The sequence below is a fragment of the Oculina patagonica genome, chromosome 2 (assembly GCF_052425735.1).
Source record: "Oculina patagonica isolate OP01 chromosome 2, crgOcupat, whole genome shotgun sequence".
In the NCBI taxonomy this organism is placed as follows: domain Eukaryota; kingdom Metazoa; phylum Cnidaria; class Anthozoa; order Scleractinia; family Oculinidae; genus Oculina; species Oculina patagonica.
The window spans coordinates 41190505-41215872 of NC_135759.1; the positions used below are offsets into that span (position 1 = coordinate 41190505).

General features: G+C 40.2%; 3 protein-coding genes and 1 long non-coding RNA gene across 5 annotated transcripts in view; all 4 read left to right on the forward strand.

Moving 5' to 3' along the window:
- LOC144644721 (inositol hexakisphosphate and diphosphoinositol-pentakisphosphate kinase 2-like) overlaps window positions 1-14574 on the forward strand; it is a 28565-nt gene extending 13991 nt beyond the window's left edge. The window contains 12 exon segments of the mRNA XM_078504244.1: window positions 812-959; window positions 1758-1822; window positions 1929-2014; window positions 2731-2803; window positions 3965-4092; window positions 4867-4981; window positions 6650-7000; window positions 7003-7654; window positions 10013-10156; window positions 12077-12250; window positions 13624-13740; window positions 14133-14574. Coding sequence (XP_078360370.1) covers window positions 812-959; window positions 1758-1822; window positions 1929-2014; window positions 2731-2803; window positions 3965-4092; window positions 4867-4981; window positions 6650-7000; window positions 7003-7654; window positions 10013-10156; window positions 12077-12250; window positions 13624-13740; window positions 14133-14428 — 2349 coding nt within the window. The 3' untranslated portion in view covers window positions 14429-14574.
- On the forward strand, window positions 7665-8469 carry LOC144644724 (uncharacterized). Its single transcript, XR_013569184.1, has 2 exons — window positions 7665-8205; window positions 8308-8469. It is a non-coding gene; the product is annotated as an uncharacterized LOC144644724 (long non-coding RNA).
- Window positions 14575-16456: 1882 nt separating the features above from the next.
- LOC144641551 (short-chain dehydrogenase/reductase family 9C member 7-like) lies at window positions 16457-21066 on the forward strand. Of its 2 annotated transcripts, XR_013568570.1 has the most exons (5): window positions 16457-16852; window positions 17435-17617; window positions 18167-18406; window positions 19959-20586; window positions 20619-21066. XR_013568570.1 is itself a non-coding variant. In XM_078500577.1 (4 exons), the coding sequence occupies exons 1-4, from the start codon at window positions 16534-16536 to the stop codon at window positions 20177-20179; spliced, it is 963 nt and encodes a 320-aa protein (XP_078356703.1). In that variant the 5' UTR covers window positions 16457-16533; the 3' UTR covers window positions 20180-21066. The 2 variants fall into 2 exon arrangements, 1 of the variants encoding a protein (XP_078356703.1); XM_078500577.1 differs by having other exon boundaries at window positions 19959-21066.
- An 814-nt stretch (window positions 21067-21880) lies between these two features.
- Window positions 21881-24872, forward strand: LOC144642086 (short-chain dehydrogenase/reductase family 9C member 7-like). Its single transcript, XM_078501083.1, has 4 exons — window positions 21881-22242; window positions 22713-22895; window positions 23310-23549; window positions 24485-24872. Exons 1-4 carry the CDS (start codon window positions 21924-21926, stop codon window positions 24706-24708), a joined length of 966 nt encoding a protein of 321 aa, XP_078357209.1. The 5' UTR covers window positions 21881-21923; the 3' UTR covers window positions 24709-24872.
- The last annotated feature ends 496 nt before the right edge of the window (window positions 24873-25368 follow it).

Below are 25368 nucleotides of genomic sequence, written 5' to 3' on the forward strand. Positions count from 1 at the left end.
CACAATGTGTTCATGAACTCGCACAACTGACTAACAGAGCATTTACATGTTTTTTTTGCAAAGTTTCATCCTCGGAGGCCCAGGGTCAGTTAGTGGGGCGAGGGAAACGCGAAAATGCGGGTAAAAACAGCGCTACACTGCGAGGGAAAAATCGGCATATAAAAGTTGAAGCGACTGAGAGGTGCCCTTGGGGAAAGAGTCTTACCAGTCTTAATGTTACCGATCAACGACCAAGCTGTCATCGATCTTCTCATAAAAGATCTGAAAACAGCTATTTCAGCAGTGCAACTAGCATATCGCACACAAACTTTTAAAACTTGCAAACAGCATGCAAGTGTTACGATACCTGCGATTGACCCCAATCTGAAGAATCTGCCGTTTCTCCGCGGGCATGGCGGTCAAACTTTCGATGTTTTCGACCAAGGGAGGCACTAGCCGAAACTTTTCCTTCCCGAGCAAATTCTTGGCGAACAAGCAAGACAGATGGCCAGCGAACTGGCTTTGTGTACATACTTCGTATGAGAACACACCAAAAGGACTGTAGTCAGGTTGGTCGCCGATTGGGCAGAATAATACAAAGGGAATACAAAAGATTTTTCTGCCCAATCAGGAGGCAGTATTCAGAGAGCTTTTTGAACTGGTCTGGTAAGACTCTTTCCCCAGGGGCACCTTTCAGTCGCTCCAACTTTTATATGCCAATTTTTGCCAGCAGTTTCGCGCTATTTTTCCCTCGCCCCACTAACTGCCCCTGGGTCTCCGAGGATGGCAAAGTTTTTGAACAAGCTACTATTGACTTTTTTATTTTCTACAGCTTGCACCAACCAAGTCGCGTTCAGTGATCAATGCCATGAATTTTGTCAAGAATCCCCACACAATGTGTGAGAAGCTTTATAACCTGGTGCATGATCTTACAGGACAACTGAAGGATATGATCGCTCAGAAGGTTTACGATCCAAGAGGTAGGAGTGTGTCCCAATTTGCTGATACACAAAATGTAGTTGAAACAGATAACCTGAAGACTTGACCTCATTAGTCTTAAAAGGTTGGTTACCACAGTTGAATCTATTTATTACGGACATCAAGGGATAGGGATGAGTATCCCTATTATGGAGCTGTCCGTATTACAGAGGTAGAGTTTATATGAATTTTGGCCTCTTTTGGGCAAAATGAACTGTCTGTAATAGGGAGGTGTCCGTATTATAATTTAATTTAAAAGGTTGGTTACCGTAAATGATCTTAGAAATGCCCAGGGCGTCTATTAAATTTAAGGGGTCCTAGGAGGGGCGTTCAATAGATGTGAGGCCTTTATCTCACTTTAACTGTACCAATGTCAACGAAACAAATAAGACGCATAGTTTGCTTGTGGAGTAAGATAGAAAACAGAGTTTGTGAGTAGGAGACTAATCTATTCTGCGTAATGCAAAGTTCGATATCAATGTCTTCATCGTCATCAGAGTCAACCATGTTGGCATCGTTGGCCTCTTGAGTCAAGCAAGAAACTAAATAAATTTCGTGATTTTAGGCTTGGAGCGTTGTCTTGGTTTTTGAGGTGAATCTTGAAGATTAGACATGAGGCGTTTATTAGAGGGGGCGTTCATTTACGGTGTAGAAGTGTCCATAAGGAAGGGTTCTAGAGTGCATGTAGGCAGGAAGGCCAGGCAGGAACATATTTGCCTTTACGTTATGGCGTACCGATTGAGCACAGTGAGCGTGCAGTTTATACATGTAAACATTAAATTTCTTCTTGTGATACACAGATCCATTTCTTTACCATGAAGAAACACTTGAATTAATGATGCATAGATGGGCAAAACTAGAAAAGGTGAGATTACTAAGCTGAATTATTGGCCAGTTGGACTCGGTTGGGTTAACGGTGTATCAACTATGTACAGATGTGTGAGTCAAGATTTTATCTTGTTATCTCTTAGGATTTCAAGCTGAAAAGTGGGCAGTTTGATATAAGTCTTATTCCAGATATCTACGACTGTATCAAGTATGATGTGCAACATAACAGGTTGGTACAGGATCTGATATCTCATTTACGTAACTATTAATAATGAATTATTTTTGCTTGTGTGTAGTGCAGTGATACTACATTGTTATAACCCACAAAAATGACCTGGTGCCCAATGTGTGGCTTCTTAGCCTAGTTGGTAGGGCAATGCATCGTTATATTTTGGAAATCATTGGTTCAAATCCCATTGAAGCCCTGAATTTTTTTTCGGGCTTCTTTTCCCCAAATGAACTCACAATGAGGATTGTGTCATTACTTTATAATCGATCTCTTTACTCAGTTCTTAAAATGGGATAATATCACGCCAAAGTTATAATAAACTGAAAAATAAAAAAAATAAAAACATTTTCTCTTTGTCCTTGAGTAGAATGATAAAAAGTTGTAGGTGTAGACTTGTTTTGTTCAACCTTGTCCAATAATTGTTAATTTTTTAACTGAGGGGTAATATCAACTTCTGTGATTACATTGTACTTCAACAAGGCAGTTCATGCTACCCACTTCCTAAAGAAAATAATGCAAAACAAACTCGGTTATCCCAATATGTTGTGATTTGTCAGATTATCTATTTCTAAGCTTAATAATTGTTATAATGTTTGATCTGCCTGCCACTGACAAATCACTCTTACTCTAATTATTTTGCTCGACAATTATTGTTAATCGGTAGCAGTACATTATTACTGATTTTTTTTTTTCATTCTGTAATTGACCACATTTAGTCAACTGGGCCTCAAAAATAGTCTGGAGTTGTACAAATGTGCCAAGGCTTTTGCAGACATCGTTATTCCACAGGTGAGTAATTAAAATAAGCAAAGCAAGCTATTGGATGGCAGGCATGACGGCCTTTAGACTGGTTAGTGTGGACTCTAGATTTGAGCCGTGTCCAACCTCATTGCGAAATTTAATACGCGCGAAAAAACATTGCGCGAAATTTCAACATGCGAAAATTAAATACTACTTATTAACCGGAGTGGGTCATCGGGGAACTCAGACCGAGGCGATGAGACCGAGCGAAGCGAGGCACTCAACGCCGAGGGTGCCTGATGACCGACGGACGAGGTAATAAGAATTATGGCCAGCGCATCAGAATATCAAAAACACGGGCGCCCGTGGCCCCCCACGAAGACGCATGCAACGGAAAGATAGACGTCGAATTGTCGTTCCGCAATGCGCAGAGCTTACCACACCAAAAAACCGCCGAGCGAGAATTCATGCCCGGTCAGAAGCCCGCCAGCAGCCAACAGAGGCGCGACTAGAGCCAATAATAATACGCCATATTTTATATCAAAACAATTAAAATTTTAAATGTTTAGGACTGCAACTATCTTTCCTTAAAGGGACACTGTCACGAACTTCACTTCAAAAACTCAAAAGCCTAAAGACAGATGGAAACCACAAATAGTGGTGCAGTTTTGTTAAAAATTACTATGCCAGTGTACTGAAGCTATAAACAAGTGATATTAAAAAACTAAAAACTAATAAGGGCTCCGCTTTTCCTTCAACACAATTTGCTTTATACCTTCATCTTGATGTTCTAGGTGCATTTCGTATACGAGCGAGAGTACTTCGCCAATTTTAGTACCTTTTACTGAAAAGCAGAAAATTCTTTGAAAAAATCTTTCACCACCCTTTCTCTGATCACTGTTTTTCTCAGCTTGTAATTCGGTCAAGATCTCTTTAGTACAGTCACCATAGTTTACGTTTGAAGGCTCTTTGTAGTTTCGTTGAACCAAACCAGACCTTGATATATATTTCCTTTGGAGTAGTTTCTTAGTGTTTGTACGATTTTTTTTTTCTGATCCAGAAGACACTGACAAAATGGGGAAAATTAATACCCGCGAAATTCGGCTACCGAATTTTCCCGAAATTAAGTACACGCGAAAATTAGTAAGAATAAGGTAGTAATTAGGTTAATTACTATTAATTGCTTAATCAATGCTAAATATGTTTTAGGAATATGGGATCACAAGAGATGAGAAGTTAGCCATTGCGCAGAGAGTGTGTGTTAGACTGTTGAGGAAGATCAGAGGCGACGTGCGACATGCTGACAAGTCCGACATCCACACGCGTCTTAATCCCAAGTAATTATCTGAACATCTACATTTATTAAGTTGATAACATCCTTAAGACATCACATCAACTATAAAAAATAGATACAAAATAAAAACAAAATGTTCATGCATAAATTAGATATAAAAATACTTAGTTACAATTTACTTGTTTACATGCTTCCCTAAATTTAATTTAAAATTCGATAATGACTTGCAATTCACTAAGTCAGCGGGCAGTAAGTTCCACTCTGTTATTGATCTAGGAAAAAAAGAAAACTTAAAAACGTCCTTAGATACTTTTGGCATCCTATACTTAAAAGCATGGCTATTGCGCTTTCTTTTTTCACTGTCATTAATTTATACAGTAAAACTTCAAATTGGCTTTCATTGGCAAAATCACGGATGGTTTTGTAGCATTGTAAATGACACTTTTATACAAATTGATATAAACTTGAACAACGTCGGGTCAAAGTTTTTCAAGTTTACCCGAATCCAATTCGTGTTAATCTTCTTGAATTTTGCCCATCTATGCCCCTTTTTGGCCTTTCTGTGTTTCTATTGAGTTCTTCTTCAGTTTTAAGCCGTTATTGTGATATTTCAGTTAATTCTATGAACAGTTGATCAGTGCCTAAATTGCCTAAAATATCGTGACATAGCTCCTTTAACAATTATTAGCGAGTGTTCCATGTTAGCAGGCCATATTGCAAAGTTCGGACCTTTTAGGGAACCAATCAGAATGCTTCATTTTGACATGGAACAGTTTGCCATGTAATAAATTTTGATATCTTTTGGTGTCCTCTGTAGTTACTCACAGAGTGTGGAGACCCCTCATCGTCATGTTCGGACAAGATTGTACTTCACTAGCGAGAGCCACGTACACACCGTACTGAATGCGTTTAGATACGGAAAGCTTTTTGAAGTAAGTTTATATCTTAATTATTATATAGCATGCAAGGTATTAGTCAGTGATTAGTTTGTTCCTAAGATTCAGTTTACTGTCGTTTTGTCGAAGTCCCTGTTTTGTATAGATAGACTGGCCAACCATCTTTCCTCTATAGGATTTGTTTATTCATATCATGAAATTTATTGTTGGAGTGGCATTCGAGAGGATTTCACAGACTGAAGTAATGTAGATGAAAAAATAATAATAATAAACAAAGGAATGAAGTAAAAAAGTACATAATATAATACATTAGATAACCATGGCCAGAAATTCTGGTCAACGCAACGGCGCACGCGCGTGTTTAATGAGCAATATGGCCGCCAAACACTCAAAGGAAATGTATGAGAGAAATAAAACAGAGCAAGTTCTGGCTTACCGGGAAAGTGCCGCCCTCTGGTCGAGTTCTTGAAAGTTCCCTCGGCTATTCTGATTTAGTTGTTTATCATCAACAAATGTTACTGGCCCTGCTTTTCATCGATGTTTATTTTCGAAGCTTGGCCATACAACGCTCATATTACAGAGGCGAAATCCAATATTTGCATCCCAAGAGATTTTGATCCGCAAGCAGATAACGTAATCCGGATATCCCAAGTGCCGCGATCGTTTGAGGAACCCGTTGTACTATTTGCCAATTTTCACCCGATGATTTCTTCGCCCTGCTTTTTCAGTTTTTGCTTTTAAAAATCCCGTACGTCGAAAAGAATACCAGGCGGCAGTCCACGTTAAAATCAAAAATCCGTGTCTTTGAACTGCGATATTTTAGCCGTCTTTGCCAAATTTGGCGCAAAAGTCATCGTTTGAAAGCTCTTTTGCTCCAGTTTCTTTGACGTGCAATATTTTTGGCCAGTGGTTCCCACTACACAAAATATTACTCTATGTAGGCCTCATTCTTGTGTATTATAGTCGAGTATTGAGCCCAAAGTCAGGCCTTGAATCAGCGGCTATTACCAACTTTCGTGACCGCTCAATGTACGAGCATCAAAATTGCCGACTCTAATGTCTGCGATTTCTGGCCATGATTAAGCTTATTGCATATTTACGTACTTAATATTGAAAAAGAGAGGGGGGGGGGGGGGGGGCTGGAAGTGTATGGGCAGCTGGTTTCACCATTCTTTTGTAGAGCACTTTTCAATTGAGTGTCGTAAAACAAAAACTAAAGTAGTCACTCTAGCCAATCACAAATGACGCAGACAATCCAGTGAACCAATCAAAACTCGAAGAAAATATACACGTAGCCGGTGGGAAGCGCGAGATAACGAGCGCACGAGTCGCGATTGGTTTTAGATGAAAAAGTTATTTTTTAACCAATCACTAGTTAGCATAGTGGAGCAATTTTCGATTGAGTGTCATAAACCAAACCCAAAGTAATCACTCTGGCCAATCACAAAAGACACAGACCATCCAATGAACCAATCAAAACTCGAAGAAAATACATGTAGCCGGCACATAGCGCAGGTAAACGTGTGTGAACGAGTCACAATTGGTTTTGATTTGACTTCTGATTTGATGAGAATTTGGCGCGAGTGTTTGTAAACCGATGACTAAGTGTAGTAATGCAAAACCAAAGCAAATGAAGGATTCTTTCGACACTCAAGTGAAAAGTGCTCTACTCATGTAGTGTGTAAACAAACATCTTTCTTGTAGGAAATTCCAAATGATCAATGGAAGAGAGCTGTAGAATTCTTGGCAGAAGTTCCCGAGTTGAACTACATGACTCAGCTGGTGCTTCTGTTGTATGAAGATCCTAAAGCTGACCCTCTGTCTGAGAATCGATTTCATTTGGAACTGCACTTCAGCCCTGGAGCAAAGACTATGGATGATCCAGAGTTCTTAACTAGGAGTTCTCCCACCAGGAAACGTAGTGAAGAAGAGATGAAATATCCTGGATGTGCCATGGACACAGGAAATGGAAGTACGATGGACAAAGTCGATGAAAATACAGTGCTGGGTGATGACCGGCAAGGTTGGGATGAGCCTGATAGTTCTCTTACTGCAAATACAGCTCATTCCTGGTCGTAGAATCTTCTTCTGACGTTGCCGTGACCACAAGCTCAAATCCAGGGCAGTCTGAGACAATACAAAGACAACAGGAAACTGTTGAAAGCAAGGATGGAAGGTCTCAGAGCCCAGAGATTAATTCCACTGAAGAGGAACCATTTGAAAGTGGAGATTTTGAGCCTTATGATGACAAACCTTTTGATGAGACTGTTTACGCCGGGAATGAACGGCCACGATGTTCAATTGGAATCGATGACTATTCAGACTCTGCCCTGGGTGCAAGTAATAGTGATAGTGCTGTGTCCTCGGGCACATCCATCGAGGAGTCTTCTGGGGAAGAAAAACTCTTGACCAGACATAGAAATAGTTTGAGTGAAAGCGAACTAACGAGTGTTCACGATGGAGTCGACAGAAGGTGTAAATCTGACAGTGAGGTGACAATGTTGGGCACTGTAACGAGGGGTGTACAACAGGGAAAAGGGGGAGGCCAAGAGAAGAATTCAGTAACATCCATTGCTGAAGAAGGTCCTTCAAAGCCACATGCAGCAAGTCCCCGACGCAAGGCGCATTCTGTTTCTGGTTCTCCAACTACTTGCTCGTCATCAAGCAGTGAATCACCAGATGATTTAAGCATTTGCAAGTTTTCACAAGGTATGTCTGTGAGGTAGTAATGTTCTTGCATAAGGGTCAGACAACTTCAATATACAAGGATGCTTCGGTTAAATAGAAAATTCAGGGATTAGAAATCAATTGGAAAAGTCTGATTCAGCTGGAAATTTCCCCTAAAAAACTAGTCCACATGACTTTGCAAATTAACCTCGCTAGGTAGTTGGTTAGACTGAACTTCACTGTACCATTTTTTGGTTACGGTTTTCCCTACTTCAACCGTGGCCAAAACGTTAAGGGAAAGTTCACTTCTTTATAATTTTTTCTGTGTGCAATATTTCAATAAAAATTATTTAAATCCACGAAAATCGCCATACAAAGGCGACCAAGGGTTTTGACTCCTGACGCTCGATATTGTTCAGGATGGGAAAGTTAATTGTATTGATCCTTCTGTGGAAAAAGGCCAAGAAGTGTCCCATACGTTTGACTAGGATTGTAGCTTCTTTTTGAAAGAGTTGACTGTGTGTGTATGTGGGGAAAGGTAGGGGGGGAGGGGGTTGGGGGTGATTATGATTGTACAGTATTGAGTATGATGTGTTTCTTCAGTCAGCAGCTGCTCTGATGATAAAAGTGATAATGTTGCTTTCAATTAACAATGGTTCCTCCAAATATTTTTTAATTAAACTCAGCCTCAAGAGAACCTACAGGGAAACGTTATACCCGTCTAGAGCAAGACAACTCTTACACGATTCTCTCATGTGCCACGATGGTGGTTTCACAATAGGTTTGATAACATCTTCATCTAGGTGGCAAATGATAAATACGAAATCCAGAAATGTTAGAATTTACCGAACCTATGATTTTTAATTCAGTTCATAATTCACTCAGGTTTTTTTTATTAATTCACCCCATACCTCACTCCGCCAAGCACTAGGAAAACAGCTACGTGCAGACTGGATTAGAGCATCATTTCCATTTCTCTTAAGAAAACTTTGTAGATCGTTGAAGACGAACGCGAAATAGCGCGTTAGGTAGAAACTGCTCGCAGTGTAGGGCAAATACGGTGTTATTATAGAACTATTACAGCAAGCGCGCCAAAATCCGTGTGACCACCTTTAAGTTAAGTTCACATTCTTTCGTGTAACCACCATTCCAATCAGAAGCCAAGGACAGGTTCCAGTTGACTTCTGATTGGATTAAATCTTTGGACGGAAGAATGTGACTAAATTAAGAGTGGTCACACTATTAAGGCCGCGATCGTTGCTTTAAAGCTGTCCCGCTTGCAGTGCACTTTGATCGTTGAAGTATGTAAAAGAGCGATTTTAGTGAAAAAGAGCCAGCCAGTTGTTTATTTTAAGAAGACGTCGTATACCGGCGTTTTTTGATCTATAGGTAATTTTCCGAATAATCTTCCTTTATTAAAAGATTGACTTGATTTAAGTATTTTTAGTTTTATTCAAGAGTTTTAAGTTTCTAACAAAATCTCAAAAAAGTAACTATTTGTACAGCAAATACGACCTGGCCAAGACATGCAGGATTCCATCTTTTAAAGAAAAAATAGAGGGTTTATAACAATTGTACTGTAAGCTATATCACTTCTGTTTTCTGAAATTTCAAATTCTTGTAAACGTGTGTTTGTAATTCTCAATTTTACTTGGCCCGGCATGGGATTACAAATTTATACGCGATGAGATTAAGTCTGGCATAATCAATGATGGTCAAAGGAAAGGTTTGCAAGTAAAGTCAACGGTTCACAGTTCCTGACAAATATCCTTCTTAGTGCTATCTATTCCATCTTTATTCTGTTCTACATGTATAAAAACCTGTCTTTGGCCAGCTTTATTGATCTATAATTTCTTAATATTACTGCACAATGACAACCTACAATATGCATGTAGGTGAAACTGCCATATATACTGCAATCTTAAAGGGACTGTGTCACGGCTGAGTTAAGTTTATTTTTTTAAGTTTTGCCAAATACTTGCATTGAAATTTAGTTTTCAAAGAAATTACTCCTGTTGATCCAAATAACCAAACCATAGCTTTATTACATTGCGACCAAATGTGTCTCCCGGGCGTTATAATTTAAAGTTACAAGCAAACGAGAGTAACTTTAAAAACTGTTCAGCCCAACAATATTTCAAAACCCATATTGCAATCCGTTTCAATCTCCGTCACTTTATGGCCATCCGTTCCTTCTTTTGTATTTGCTGTGTTATTGAAATGTTCCTTGACTGTTTTGAGAGGGTATTTTTTACATTTCACCGAATTCGATGGCCATTTCCTGTGCCTAAATTTGGCTAAAATCCGTGACACAGTCCCTTTAAATTAACGCTAAGTTAAACTGGCTTTTCTTGTTTCTTGCTGCTTAACATTTCTTGTGGCCTTGAAAACTGTTAATAGAAACAGGAAATGGGACTGACTTGTGTGCCGTTGACGAAGAAGATGAGGAGTATGAATACGACGAGTCAAGTGAAGATGAGCCACAGCAGCAGCAGCGTAAGAGCAGTGTGGAACAAGACGAACTGCTGCCATTAGAGAAAGAAGGTGATAAACAGGGTGTTAGGGACAGGAAGAAAGACAGATATTCATCAATTTTTTTTTCTACTTGCTCAAAAGTTTTTTTCAACATTAAAGATTACGTGGTCTGTTTTTCTGCTGTTTGCAAACGAGTTGTCTCTGTTTCATGCGATAAATCAAGGAAGTAAATTTGGTCCTATCTTTCAAGAAATACCCATTCTGGGAGACCCAGGGGCAGTTAGACGGGGTAGGACAATATAACTCGGTAAAAATCGGCGGCGCAACGAAAGTTTTCCCGCTGGTTTTTTTTTTGTTTGTTTGTTTGTTTTTTTGTTTGTTTTGCCAGGACTACTTTGTCCCGTCCCGACTAACTGCGGTCCCTCTGGATGAGGACTCCCACGTTTTATGCTACCCCAAAACAGCAGAAAACAGGGCTGCCATAGTTGTGAGTTAGTTTTCTTGTTCGATGCACACTGCGAAAACTAATATTTATTGTAAATTTTGACGTTTTACGAAAGCCAGTCACTTCTTTTATTATTTTCACTTTAAGCACTTCACTGAAAAGGATATCATGATTATCATTATAAATTTTAGTATTTATTGTAAATCAGTTTAATCTTAATTTCTCACCAATCTAACATTGTTACACCAGCATAGTGTAGGAGGTAAAATTAAAAACACACTTAAGTCATGTTTTTGTGTTGTGGACTATGTCGGTAAAACAACGGTAGAGAAACTGTGACATGCCCACTGGCCAATATTTCGTGACGCGAGTTGCGTGACAGATGTTAATTAATTTTTGTCATGCTTACATGTATCATTGTAAAGTCTATTTCTTGTCAGGTAGACAGACTAGATGTAGATGTAGATAGAATAAAATCAATAGTTTTAACATGTATTCAGTGTGCACTTTTTTGCCGTGAGCACTCTATCGGTCACCAAAATCAATTTTGCAAGCCATAATCATGTTTTGCTTTGCCAGAGAGATCAATCTTCGTATTGATTTCCTTTGCACTAACAATTACGTTTTGGTAACTAACGTATAATCATTTGCCAGTTGTATGGCAATGTTTGTTCCTTAATCCCCACAGATAATTGATAACAAATTTCTATTTCCTGTTTATAGTTTTTTTTTGGGTTTGGAAACAAATTCAACAGACGTTGGTAATAAGGTATAATCATCAAAGGAAAAACATCTTGATTGAAATCAAATATCATATATGATAGATGATATCATATATGATAGACAGAGAAGAATTTGCAAGTTGATATTTCATTGTGCAACGAAAGGTTAAACGTCAGTGGGGTGTGTTTTGTCATTGATGTAAACTGATGTTGCCAGTTTTCTCCCCTAAAAGCAATTGCAGGCAGGTAGGCAGTTATGATGTTGTTTCTCTAGAATTCACATCTCACCAATATAACAGTACATTGATTCCGCCGACGAAAGAGTGTTTCGAGTTTACACCTCAGCCATCACAGCAATCGGGCATTCTTTTAGACTTCCAAGTCAATGTAATTACCAGGGTGGGCAGAATAGTTGTAGGGGAAGAGGGTGATATTTTCTTCTCTATTCCCCTCCCTCTACCAATACCTTTAAAAAACTCATTAATAATTCATAAAGAAAGTAAAAAAAAAATTATTTTATTATTTTTTTTTTTTTTTTTTTATTTTAAAAAAGTATTTTTTTTTTTTTTTATAAAAAAATATATAAAATTTATATAATATTAAAAAAAATTTTTAATAATTTTTTTTTTAAATTTTTTTTTTTTTAAAAAAAACCGCCCTTTTTTTTTTAAAATAAAAACAAAAAAAAACATGAAGGAGGCCTGATTGCAGGTTACCTTTAGCACACTCCATGTACTGTAAACTGCTTTGCAAACAAGTGAATTAAAAAGCTAACAGGAATAATCCACATGAGATGTTTAACACTGAATGTTTGATCAACAGGAAGAGCAAAGCCTTCATCAGCCAAATCGGACACCACTTCTGTTCGCCAACGAAAGGTCTCCTTTGAGCTAGTGCGTGAACAAGGAAAGACTGATTTAGGTGGTCAGCCGCTACGGGTCGTCCAATCAACTCCTTCCTTAAAGAAAGGCTCTCCGACAAGAAAATTGAGTCTCGGTAAGGAAACTAGAACCTGGCAATTCAATACATGGGAAAGTGCCTGATCGTTTGAAGTCGGTATTTTCTCCTTTTGTCTGTTCTCTTTTTGGTGGGGAGGGGGCAGTGTTGCAGTTGCATTGCACTTCATCGTCAAATTTATTTTCTTTGAGTACCCCACGCTCACCTCATTTCCAAACCTGATTTATGCACATAGCAAATCAATGTGGTAAAAACTGTAAGACATTTCAAAAAGCTGGGTAACCATAAAGAAAGTTTATATCAGAAGGACAATGCCGCTTGTAATTTGTAATTGTTGTGATTTTTTTACCCACGTTACACAGAAGAGCTCGTGAGCTCGTTAAGACGTGTGCGTGCATCCAGGGTCGAATTGGAATTTGGGGTGTTGGTTTTTGTGGAGGGAGGAAAATCACAGAAACCCGGAGAAAAACCCTGTTGGGGCAAGGACGAGAACCAACAACAAACTCAAGCCACATTTGGCACCTGGCCAGAATCAAACCCGGGCCACATTGGTGGGAGGCGAGCGCTCTCAAAACTGCGCCACCCCTGTTCCCCTTACCCTCCAGCTTACTTCCCTTTACTTCCTCAACCCTGCTTTGAGCGCTGGCAAGGTCATTGGGTTGTGTTCCTGGGCAAGGAACTTAACTCACAAAGTGCTTTCATCACCCAGGAGAATTAATGGTAACTGGTAACTTGTTAAGCCAATCTGGCAAAATTGTGGGGCGTGGTCGATAGACTCACGCTTATTCAGGGGTAGTACTTCCTCCAACGCTTTGTCGTTTTGTCGTTTGTCGCTTTGTCGTTTTCGGACTTTGTCGTTTTCGCTTTGTCGTTTTCGTGGCGCAGAAACCCGAATAACTTCCTACTCATGCGAGTTTTTTTTTTTTATTAAGGTCATTGCCCCGAAATAAAACTGAACATAGATTTTTAACCAAACTTCGCCTACTGGTTTATTACTTCAAGGGAACTAAATTTTGAAATAAAAAAGGGGGGCACCAGATTCGTTTAGGAGAGGAGACATGATATTCCATATATCCTTTCCTCTGCGAGTACTGGCAAAGTACATTTAGCGATATTATTTTTCAAACACATGAATTGATCTGTTTTCATTTTACAGAAAGATTTGATCGCTACACCCAAAATATGAGAAAAAATTGATAGGTCACCAGGCCGTTTAGGAGAAAGTGACATTTACTCTCTCGCGGACTAAGCCGCATAGAAAAAAGCCGCCATTTTGTTGATGTGCGAGGCGCGCGCGCGATTACGCGTAAAATTCTGCGCAGTAAGGATGCGCAATGCAAAACAGGGCAATGACCTTAAACCTGGATTACACTTGACTGTCACGGGAGTAATGTATTTGTTGTTTTATACAGGATCTGCAACGTCTGCTATCCGTGCAGTGAGAAATCTTTCTTACGCAATTCAAAGTGCTTTGGTTGTCAGACCATATTCTGTTACAAGGAGCACCAGAAACAGTCGCAAACCACCAAGTAAGTAATATTGTCAAGATTTTCATTCTCTGTTGAGAGACCAATACGTCGCCTACAAAAAGATTGGATACTAAAATTGGAAACTTTACGAGGGAAACAACTCGCTCGTTATTAACTTGAAGTTGATAAAATATAAATTACCTGCCGTTGCGAATTTGGAAAGCTGGCCTATCCACCGTTAGCCCTTTGTCTGAGCCATAAATAGTTTCTTTAGAAATTAATTGAGAGCGCGATTTTGACTGTGCTAAATTTCAGCTAGAGAGGTAGCTTTTAGTTGGTTCCCTGGTGAGTTTCGCTTCATGTAGCTGAATCTACCCGAACTGTAAGGTCTATCATCATTGTTTAAGTTATGTCAATGTGAATGCTTACAGCTGCCTTTGTTTGTTCTAAAGTTGCAGATTTTTATGAGGAAATGACCAAAGTAGAATCACTGAATCCCCTTCGCACATTGCACAATGCAGTGCCTCTTAAAGAGATGGACAACTTTTTTGACAAAGCCACTGGTCAAAACACTGAAGCTGTTGTAACACCAGCTAATACTCCCTCAAGAAAAGCTCCGTCAAAGAGGCTCTCAGAGCGGTCCTCAAAACCTACTCAGTTACTGGAGAAAATGAGCAGCACAACAACTGAGGACATAGAGGGTGTAACAGACTTGTTGACTGAAGCGATTCAAAAACTGGATTCTTGACCTAGGTTATTCGTTTTCTGCAAGTTACTGCAGGAAAACCTCTTAAGGTTCAATTACTGAGAATATTTTTACATCCCGGGAACTGTAAATTTATTTTAATTTAATTTATTAATTTATTTATGATTAAAAGGTGCCTTTTGTACTGATTGTCCTTGTGAGAGTCATCTGCTCCACCCAACCTACGTCTCGAATTTTAACCCACCGATTATTTTTCGCAGGAGCTCATTGGACAAAACACATCACGTGGTACAAAAACGGACGACGGTTATCAGACATTATTAAAAACTAGCAATGGTATATTGCAATTCCTGAGTTTTGATTGGTTAACAGGCAATGGTATATAAGCTCATATACCATTGACCACAAATAGGTAGCCGATACGCGTCAACGAGAACAGCCGGGAAGCTCAAATATTGCAATTATTTGGGCGTATTTAATAAAACAATTATTCCACTCGTGCTTGTTGGCTATCTACCATCTCGTATCCAACGCGCGCTCATGGAATAATTGTTAAATATACCCTGTTCATTATGCCCCGTTCAATATAACCCGTCCAATTATTTTATATACCTTGCTGGTATATTGGAGGATAATGGCCTTGGTTGAAAGATTGTCCTCAAAATTTCTGCCCTCGAAGCTTCGTTTCTCGGCCCACTGTTCATTTTTCAGACAATCTTTTAGCCTCGGGCATATATTATCCTCCAATATACCAGCCGCCCAAACGGATTTGTTCGCTAATTAGATCCGGGAATATCGTGCTTACTCTCGACCATCAGCCATTGCGGGCGGGCACTACATGCGCAGCATGGTCTACTACAGAAATTACGGAACTCCTTGTGTAATCGCTTATCTAGTTGTATCTTTACGATCTCAAGGCAGAATCGATTTACTCTTCGTAGAGAGCTTTCTCGATGTTCCTGGTTATTTGCCTGTTATTGTGGTGTTAAATGCGAAATGATGCATTCAGACTGAGGAAGTCTATCACTAAAGTTTAACTCGATTATCTGCTTTAGAGCAGCTATTTAGAGCAGTTTTCACTTAAGTGTCGAAAGTAAATTGCGTTTGCTTTGGTTTTGCATTACTATGCTTAGTGATTGGCTTAAAAATCCCGCGCCACTTTCTCAGCCAATCAGAACTAAAACCAAAACCAGTCGTGACTCGCTCGCGCACGTTTTCCGCGCTTCGTGCCAGCTACATGTATTTGCTTCGAGTTTTGATTGGCCAACTGGGTTGTCTGGGTCCTTTGTGATTGGCCAGAGTAATTACTTTGGTTTTGGTTTTACGACACTCAATTGAAAACTGATCTTATCTATACAAAACGCGAACGATCTGCGTTAGACGATTTTAGCATATGACGACGGATTAGCAGCAGGTGGTGATTGCTGTACAATTCAGGTTGTGTTTACATGTGAAACGTTATACCAGTGCGAGTTCCATACCAATATGACTACGTTATTTTATGCCGCGTTTTCACGAAGGGACACTTCACACGGTTTATCCTTCACTCCACTTCCAACGTGGCTCGCGCGATGTCATTCAAACTAGACCACAGAGCCTGCTTTCTTTCTATCAGGACCAAGAATGCGGACTGGTCAGTTCAAATGTTAAATTTAGCAAATTCAACGTCGTTCCCCGCTTGCTCAAAAGATCTAAACGGCCAGAGTTCAGTGTTCTTACCTTGGTGCAGAACAAAAAAAGCGGGTACTGGGGTCGAGATTAGACGCTATCTTGGATTGGCAAAGGCAAAGAAAACCCTTTTTGGCCCTCGGTGGGTATACCGATTTCCTATCTAGGGCCTAACGGAAATTCCTGGTGCTGCGTACCGTGGTTCAACATTGCACTGCAAATATACATAGCACCCAAATTATTACGGAGCTCAGGATACCAGGCTACCGGTGATTCCGATAAGGTTCAATGAAACAACAAGATCTGAGAATCAGTCGTCCGTCATTTGTATATATTAATGCTAGTTTAACTTTGAAAGACGACCACGTGGTCATTGTCTTATTCAACGGTGAAGGAGTATGGTTAGTATGGGTTCGTGACAAGCGTTGGGTAGGAAGGCGAGGAACGACTGTCGCCCTGAGAGTTTAACTAGCAAAGCCATGTCGTGGTTTATTCCAGTTTTAGTCGGTTTTCTTGCAATTTATCTTATAAAAAGACTAATTCCACGATCAAAACTTGATGTTAAAGACAAATATGTTCTTGTTACGGGCTGCGACTCCGGTTTTGGTCGAGAAACCGCCATTCGACTGGACGAGATGGGAGTTAACGTGATAGCGACTTGTTTAACGAAAGAAGGGGAACAGAGTTTGAAAGCCGTGACGAGCGAAAAACTAAAAACATTCCAGATGGATGTTACAAACTCACAGAAGATTAATGACGTTTTCAAAGAGGTGAAAAGGACGATTCCTTGTGACACAGGTAAACTTAGCAGAATTTTCTTAATACGCTGTACGGCTCATTTCCTCCGTTCTTTCGGGCGAATATATCTGATAGCCCTATTACACGAGGTCAGTAAGACCTCCTTGAAGTTTTTAAATTATAAATCAATATAAAGACAGAATATCATTACTGGAACGAAGCCTAAATTTCCTCTGAAATTCGCAATGTGAACACATGTTATTCAGCGTTTGTTTTTTGTTTTTTTTGTTGAAGCGAATGTTTTAAATTAAAGCACGTGCAATTGTCCCTTAATCCACGTAAGCCATGAAAAAATTCACAAATGATTTATTAAACCTCGCACTTGATCGATCATGCGTTGTGTAAGTGATCAACCAACAACATAACTGCACGGAATACACGACAGCATAAAATAACTTGTTACAAAAGCAACAAGTTATTTTCCAATTTTCCAATGCTAAAATATATTGCGTGCGGACAGAACAGGGACAGGGCTTAAGACTACAATCAAATACTGAAAATGAAAGTCGTAGTCCATCTCATACCAATATTTATTATGTTGGCACGTTGACTGATATACGCTACTGTTCCTCTGAACCACAGGATTGTGGGGCCTGGTGAATAACGCTGGAATTCTCGTTACACATCCCATCGAATGGGCACCGCTGAACATCTTTAAACGCACCGCGGACGTAAATCTGTGGGGAATGATTGACGTCACTAAAACCTTTCTACCGTTAGTGAAAAAGGCCCGAGGACGAGTTGTTAACTTCTCAAGTGTTGCTGGTAAGAGAGCGATAAAAATTAAAAAAAGACTGATTTGCTTTCAGGTTTTGAACTGCTGCAAAATTTCGTACATGTTTCGGTTCTTTTTTTTTTTTAACAAATCAGCATCAACTAAATAAAACAGCAAACTTATCCTTACGGCAGATAAACGACCGAGCATTTTTTTCATCTCTCCTTGGTCTTTTCTCTGCCGTATGAATCGGTTTGCTGTTTTATTATCTTTATTCAAGTTCTTTTCTGATCCAGATCATTGCTACGATCCAGCAACTCTAAGCTTATTCGGTTTGTAGTCGTGGTTTCCCTGTTCAGTATATAAAAGCTTTTATGTTATGGACTCACAGATGACTCTCTGGAAAAGAAACTTTATCTTTTTTTCTTCACAATGACACTTTTAACAAGCCTTTTCAAACGTTAGTCAGGTAATTTTCGGTACTTTGTTAGACTTCAAAAGCAGTACTTGTCTCTTTTCCGCTCGTTTGGACTGTTTTGCAGTCTTGTACTTAGTAGATTTGAAAACACCATTTGCGTGTTATTTACTATCATCAACAGGTCGATTGTCTTCTAACTTCTTTGGACCTTATGCCGTGAGCAAATATGGCGTGGAAGCATTTTCGGACGCTCTTAGACGAGAAATGCATCCTTGGGGAATAGAAGTGAGCATCATGGAGCCAGGAGGATTCCAAACAAACATGAATGAACCTGGGGCGAGGGAAAGAGAACTTAAACAAGGCTGGGAGAACTTGAGTGAAGAACTGAAGAAAGAATATGGAGAACAATACTTGGAAAAGGGTATGCTATCCGCTGAATTCTTAAAGTGTAGAGGGTCAATGATAGAGAGAGAGAGTCATTGTAGGAATTCTTGAAGTGAAGAGAGTCAACCAGGCTCCTGGTTGTGAGCATTTTTGTGAGTAGAATGAAAATTTGCGGGAAAAAGTTAACTGTGGAGTGGGATAAACACGGAGAATGCACTTGCTGCTGTTTGGCCTCGTCAGCTCAGTCAGCAAAGCAATAGTTATCTAATCCGGGATATCGTATATTCCACTCCCACCACGGTTAAAAGAAATTTTTTGTTTGCCTCGGGTGGTTTCCGATTTACTTGCTCGGACTAACGCTCACAAGGAGTTTCATAGCCTTCTTTCAGCACTTAAAATTGTTAGAGTTAATTCTTTGATGTCCTGTTTCTATCATGGTAGTGCCAGGCTCAACATTCAGTTTTAGGCGAACTCGTTCCCATTTCTTATAGTTAGTTATACAAAGGCGGTGAGCGGCTGGGGAGAATTGGCAAACATCACGGAGGGTGGAAGGCAGAACAAAAAGTAAAGTCCTCCCGAAGCTTAGTTCGATTTGTTTAAAAATGTGCTAATACTCAGAACTCTTCGTGGATATCTCGTGATTAAATGACTTTTTTACTATGTCGTTTTGTGAAATCTGGCAGATGTAATTAAAGTTTCCAAGAATCACCAAAATTGAGCGAAACCCATTGTACACCCCACCCTTAATTGCTTTTAAAACGTTTTCCAACACCAAGTTATTCCTCGCGAAGCGAGGCCGAAGGCCGAGCGTAGCGGGGTGTATAATTTTGTCCCTCAAAGGGATCAGGCGGGATGAAATCTCGTGTGGAGTTTACGGTCATATATATTTCTATATATATTTGTGAGCTTGGTGTGTGGCGGAAATGACGTCACACGGCCGCCGCGCGCTGGTGGCCTAATGGTAAGGCGTCGAACTTGAAATCAGATCTTCGGACCTGAGGTCGGGGGTTCGAATCCGGCTAGGGTTTTTTTTTTCTTTTTTTTTTTCTTTTTTTTGTGGGTTCGAATCCTGAGCCTTTCATTTTTATCGTTTTTCTTTTCGGATTAAAATAACATTGATTTCCACATAATACTCCCTCAACGCCTATTCAGGCTATAACCTTTCATCGCCATCAGGGGCGCGCGGGCGGAGGCTTCGAATCAACCTGCCGTTCGTTCTTCTTTTTTTTTTATGCCATCAAATAAATGTCCAAAATGCGACTATCCAATAATTTGTCGATGATTTTGAAAATAGCCTGCGCTTCCCAACGCTTTATACCTCTTTACGAACCAGAAAAAGCCACCATCTTTAAAGCGGAGTAGACCCTGGGAACGAGGGTGTCGCGGCCATGCCCGTTGAAATAAAATTTCTAACAAATATATCTTCCTGCCTACTGTGGAAAATTGAATATGTACAATTCAATTAATGTTCAACTTCAAATAATCCACTCCTTATTTATAACACCCCCCCCCCCCCTCCCCAACCCAGAGCTTCGCGAGGCCCTGCGAGTCACGTATTACTAGTTAATAATTGCTGTTAATTGTTGCAGGTATTTCTTTCTTTAATGGTTTTACAAGTTCACCACATACGTATCAAGTTGTTGACGCGGTTGTCGACGCGCTTACGTCACATTCACCACGTGACCGCTATTTAGTCGGATTGGATGCCCGGTTTTTCTTCGCGTGGTTGGCGCGGTTACCAACCGTCGTGTCAGACTTCATTGTCACGCGCATGCTTTTTAGGAAGCTAGTGCCGCTGGGAAGCAAATAATGCAGTAATGCAGCTCGAAATTTGTGGTATAGATATGAAACTGCAAGAGAATTTACTTTCAATATATTTTCTTGTTTATTTGTTTAAACATTTGGGTTAATCGTAACATTACATAAGCAAAATCACTAGTCTCGTTAAGTAAGCCTCGGTTGCATGCTACTGCGTCCCAGATTAAGCCAAGAAGCGTCAAACGTGTAATTATTTGTACATGTGCGATCACAGGCAGCCCAAGCTAACGACAAAAGCACAATACTCTAAAGGGCCTGTTTACATGATTCCGGAATGACTTTCATTCCGGAACGAAACTCGTTCCGGAATGAAGTTCTCTCTGCATTTACATGACAGAGTCGACCGGTTCAACCAAAGGCATTTTCACGTGCGCGGTTTTCGCGCGGGATCAAAATAAGGTGGCGCATGTTTCGCGCGAGATCAAAACAAGATGGCGCATGTTTCGCGCAAACATGTTGTTGTGCCCATTAATGGCCGTATCTGCAATTTTAACGAGTAATTTGACCATAGAGCTGCTCCTTTGGGCTAAAAGGTAAATGCTATTACGTTTTTTTCGCTCTGAATTCAAACTGTGGAGTCCGTATGCAGTTTCATGAGTTGGGATTTCATCTCGGAACGAAATTCGTTCTGTGTTTACATGATACCAGAATGAAATGTCATTCCAGAACGAAACTTTCATTCCGGAATGAAAACCGGAATGAACTCATTCCGGAATGACTTGACTTTCGTCTCGGTATCATGTAAACAGATACAGAGAAATGTATGGAGATGGAATGAACTCGTTCCGGAATGAAAGTCATTCCGGAATCATGTAAACAGGCCCTAAGAAGACTCAGTTTATATATATATGGGTTTGTATGAGAATGAAACAATTTTGTTTTAGGAGCTATAAGTTCGAATGTTTTATGAATAAAATTGACTTACATTGTTGCTGTGTCGTGTTCTTTGCTGTTTGCCAGCTTCTCGGACCAATTTGAAGTGATTTCGGTGAATTATTGCTTTGCGAAAATTTGGAACACGTGTACTTTATTGAATATTTCCAAGGCTGGAAACAATGATCGACTGCAACTCACTCGAAGCTCAATATCTTCCATAAATTTGGTCAAATTGCTATAGAATTTCTACCACCGTAATCTCTGGTAATTTCTTTTTCCTTTCGTTGTTCCTCGGGTTCCGAGTGCTGTACTGACGTGTAGAAAAAAACGCTCTATAGTGCAACCACTGCTTTCCTTGGTATGCATAACCGGTTGAACCACACACAAGATGCCGGAAGATGTCGTCAGGTCGACAAAATTGACCTCAGCCAAGGGCAGGGGAGGGGCGAGATCCGGAGAGGTCGATTTTTACATTTTAGAACAGCGGGCAATTTTTCACGAGCCGCAGCTATTTTTTAATTCCGATAGAAAATCGACCTCTCCGGTTCTCGGTCCCTCTCCGCGAGGGAAATTAATTTTAATTAAGAAGATTGATATACCATTAAAATGGTATATCAATCTTCTTCTTAATTACCATTATTTTCTAGAACTGTTGTTCTAGTAAAAAAAAATCTGATTCCGTATGAGAAAAGCAAAGGAGAAGTTTTTGAAAGATAATTCTAGAAGAGGATCTAGTAGAAATTGACGCTGAGTGGGAAATACAAGAAAATGAAGAAATTAGGAAGACAAGTTATCACGTGGTTTCGTGAGAAGCGTTGCGTGAGAAACTTGGAACGAATGTCTACTAAACTAACAAAGCCATGTCGTGGTTCATTCCCGTTCTAATCGGTTTCCTTGCAATCTATCTTGTAAAAAGACTGATTCCACGATCAAAACTTGATGTTAAAGACAAATATGTCCTTATTACGGGCTGCGACTCCGGTTTTGGTCGAGAAACCGCCATTCGACTCGACGAGATGGGAGTTAACGTGATAGCGACTTGTTTAACGAAAGAAGGAGAACAGAGTTTGAAATCCGTGACGAGCGACAAACTAAAAACATTTCAGATGGATGTTACAAAATCACAGCAGATTTATGACGTTTGCAAAGAGGTGACAAAGATGATTCCTTATGGCACAGGTAAACTCACTAAAACAATACAAACACCTTTCAGATCTTTATATTCTGCACGGTTTGGTGTCCTCCGTTCGTTCGAGCAAATAGAATTACCATATGATTTAAAGACCCTGAAAACGAGATCAACGCCTTCAGTATTTTAAATTTTAACGTTTGACCATGGTTTGCATATGCAGGCTTACATCGTTGCTGGAACGAAAAATTTCACTGAAATTCGCAATTTCTTCAAATTTTCGCTTGATTTTTTGATGAAAGAACGATATAAAAGAAATTCAGGTCTACTGTTTCTTGGTCCGTGTTTAATGTTTACATTGCGTGACTTGATCAATCATGTGTTGTGTACCTGATCAACTTCAAGAAATACTTGGCAACGAAATTAAACAAGTTAAAGCTACATAGATCTTCTCATTTATATTAGCTTGACTTCTCGCATTTCGTAGTGACTGACTGACACTTTTACTTCCAAATCACAGGATTATGGGGCGTCGTTAACAACGCTGGAATTCTTTATTCACTTCCCATCGAATGGACACCGCTGCATATTTTTAAGCGCATGGCGGACGTAAATCTGTGGGGAATGATTGACGTCACTAAAACCTTTCTACCCTTGTTGAAAAAGGCCCGGGGACGAATTGTGAACTTCTCAAGTGTCAGCGGTGAGTGAAGGATGAAATAAAATGGTTAACTGCTACACTTGTTTAGCGTTTCCAGAGGTCGCGATCCTTTGGTTATGATTTTACCCAGAGCTTCGGGCGTTCGGAAATTACCGCCGACGTAAACGCGCGCGTAATTCATTTCTGGGAAGGTGAACTCTTTCGACTCTTTGCAAACCCTTTCAAATTACAATCCTCGGTCGTAAATATTCAGTCATAATTATGCAAATAATTTTTTAAATCAACCAATCAAAATCACATAACGGTTTTCGGGTAGTGACGTCACCAGACGGCATTAAGCGCCGATTTTTTAAGACGTCTCTTCTCGGGAGCTAGCGACACAGAGAGGCGTCTGAAATTCAGGCTGGTACTTACGAGTTACACCATTATTTACACGTGATTTGCTATTTCCGGCAGGTCAAGTTTCTTTTAACTTAGTTGGAGCTTATGCCGTTAGCAAATATGGGGTGGAAGCGTTTTCGGACGCTCTTAGACGAGAAATGCATCCCTGGGGAATAAAAGTGAGCATCATGGAGCCAGGAGGATTCCAAACAAACATGAATGAACGCCGTGCAAAGGAAAGGCAAATAAGAGAAGCCTGGAATAACTTGAGTGAAGAACTGAAGAAAGAATACGGAGAAGAATACTTGGAAAAGTGTATGTTATCCATTCCTTTTTTAGTACTTCTATGTACTACTACTTCTACTACCACTACCACTACCCCCGGGCCACTACCACTACCACTACCCCCGGGCCACTACCACTACCACTACCACTACCACTACCGCTACCGCTACCACTACCACTACCACTACCACTACCACTACCGCTACCGCTACCACTACCACCACCACCACCACCACTGCCACTACCACTACCACTACCGCTACCACTACCACTACCACTACCGCTACCACTACCACTACCGCTACCGCTACCACTACCACTACCACTACCGCTACCACTACCACCACCACCACTACCACTGCCACTACCACTGCCACTACCACTACCGCTACCACTACCACTACCGCTACCACTACCACTACCACTACCACTACCGCTACCGCTACCACTACCACTACCACTACCGCTACCACTACCGCTACCACTACCACTACCACTATCACTACCACTACCACTACCGCTACCACTACCACTACCACTACCGCTACCGCTACCACTACCACTATCACTACCACTACCACTACCGCTACCGCTACCGCTACCACTACCACTACCGCTACCACTACCATTACCACTACCACTACCACTACCACTACCACTACCACTACCGCTACCACTACCACTACCGCTACCACTACCACTACCGCTACCACTACCATTACCACTACCACTACCGCTACCACTACCACTACCACTACCACTGCTACTGCCACTACCACTACCACTACCACTGCCACTTTTATATGTGAACACGAATTACGCGTTAAACTCTGCGCAGAAAGGATGCACAATGATGCGATACAGGGAAATGACTTTAAAGTTTTTAACAAGCGATACCATGTAACTCTTAACTCTATAAGAACGTTTTCGAGCTGCAATTTATCAATTGTTGTTATTTGTTTCAGGTATTTCGTTTCTCACGGGTGTTACTACTTCACCTCATACGCATAAAGTTGTTGACGCTGTTGTTGACGCGCTGACGTCACAGTCACCACGTGATCGATATCTGATCGGTTTGGTCGATCAGATCATCATTCCCTGGATGGTGCGGTTACCGACCACTGTGGCAGACTTTATAGTGACGCGTGTGTTTTATAGGAACATAGTGCCGCTGGGAAGCAGGAAATAAACGTTCGACACCTCAAATACCGTCGGAATATAAAGCCTGATTTTTGTAGTTGCCTCAAGTTTGCGAGCAAGTATTACAAGTTTAGCTTGGAGCTTAGGGATTGAGTTTAAAAATCGTACGTTAAAGATAAAACCCAATATGTATAACTGTGGAAGTAATAAAAGACCAATATATGCGAGAACTTAAAAAAATTATCACATTCGTATTGAAATACAAAACGCGTACACTTGCTTTCAATTCAATATTTCAGTCTATGTTCAATTTTTCAAATATTTAATAGTCTTTAATCGAGACATTTAAACAGTACAGGGCTGAAAAAAAAGAGTTTTTGTAGTGCTTCGTGTTAAATGATTAAGATATTTTAGTGCTTTAATTTCTTTTCTTGGATATTTTATGACTCCAAAAAATTTTTATGAATGTCTATTTAAGCCGCGGTGGTAAATGTGTATGTTGTAAAGGAGAAGGAAAACTTAACTAAAAATCTGAAACAAATTAAACCATAGACGTCGCGAACAGGGTTCCTGGGGTGCACCTCAGCCCCCTCGATTTGTAGGCATCTTTTTTGGTGCTTGATACTCAATTTAAGAAGCTTTTTTGCAGGTTTGTGCCGCCCCCATTCGACAAAAAACCCAACCAAATTCACTGCATTTAGTGGGTTTC

Coding starts and splice junctions, on each gene's coding strand:
- LOC144641551 (XM_078500577.1), top strand. CDS start 16,534: ATGTCGTGGTTTATTCCAGTTTTAGTCGGTTTTCTTGCAATTTATCTT. Junction 16,853..17,434: donor GACGATTCCTTGTGACACAG/GTAAACTTAGCA, acceptor TCTGAACCACAG/GATTGTGGGGCCTGGTGAAT. Junction 17,618..18,166: donor TAACTTCTCAAGTGTTGCTG/GTAAGAGAGCGA, acceptor TATCATCAACAG/GTCGATTGTCTTCTAACTTC.
- LOC144642086 (XM_078501083.1), top strand. CDS start 21,924: ATGTCGTGGTTCATTCCCGTTCTAATCGGTTTCCTTGCAATCTATCTT. Junction 22,896..23,309: donor GAACTTCTCAAGTGTCAGCG/GTGAGTGAAGGA, acceptor TATTTCCGGCAG/GTCAAGTTTCTTTTAACTTA. Junction 23,550..24,484: donor AGAAGAATACTTGGAAAAGT/GTATGTTATCCA, acceptor TATTTGTTTCAG/GTATTTCGTTTCTCACGGGT.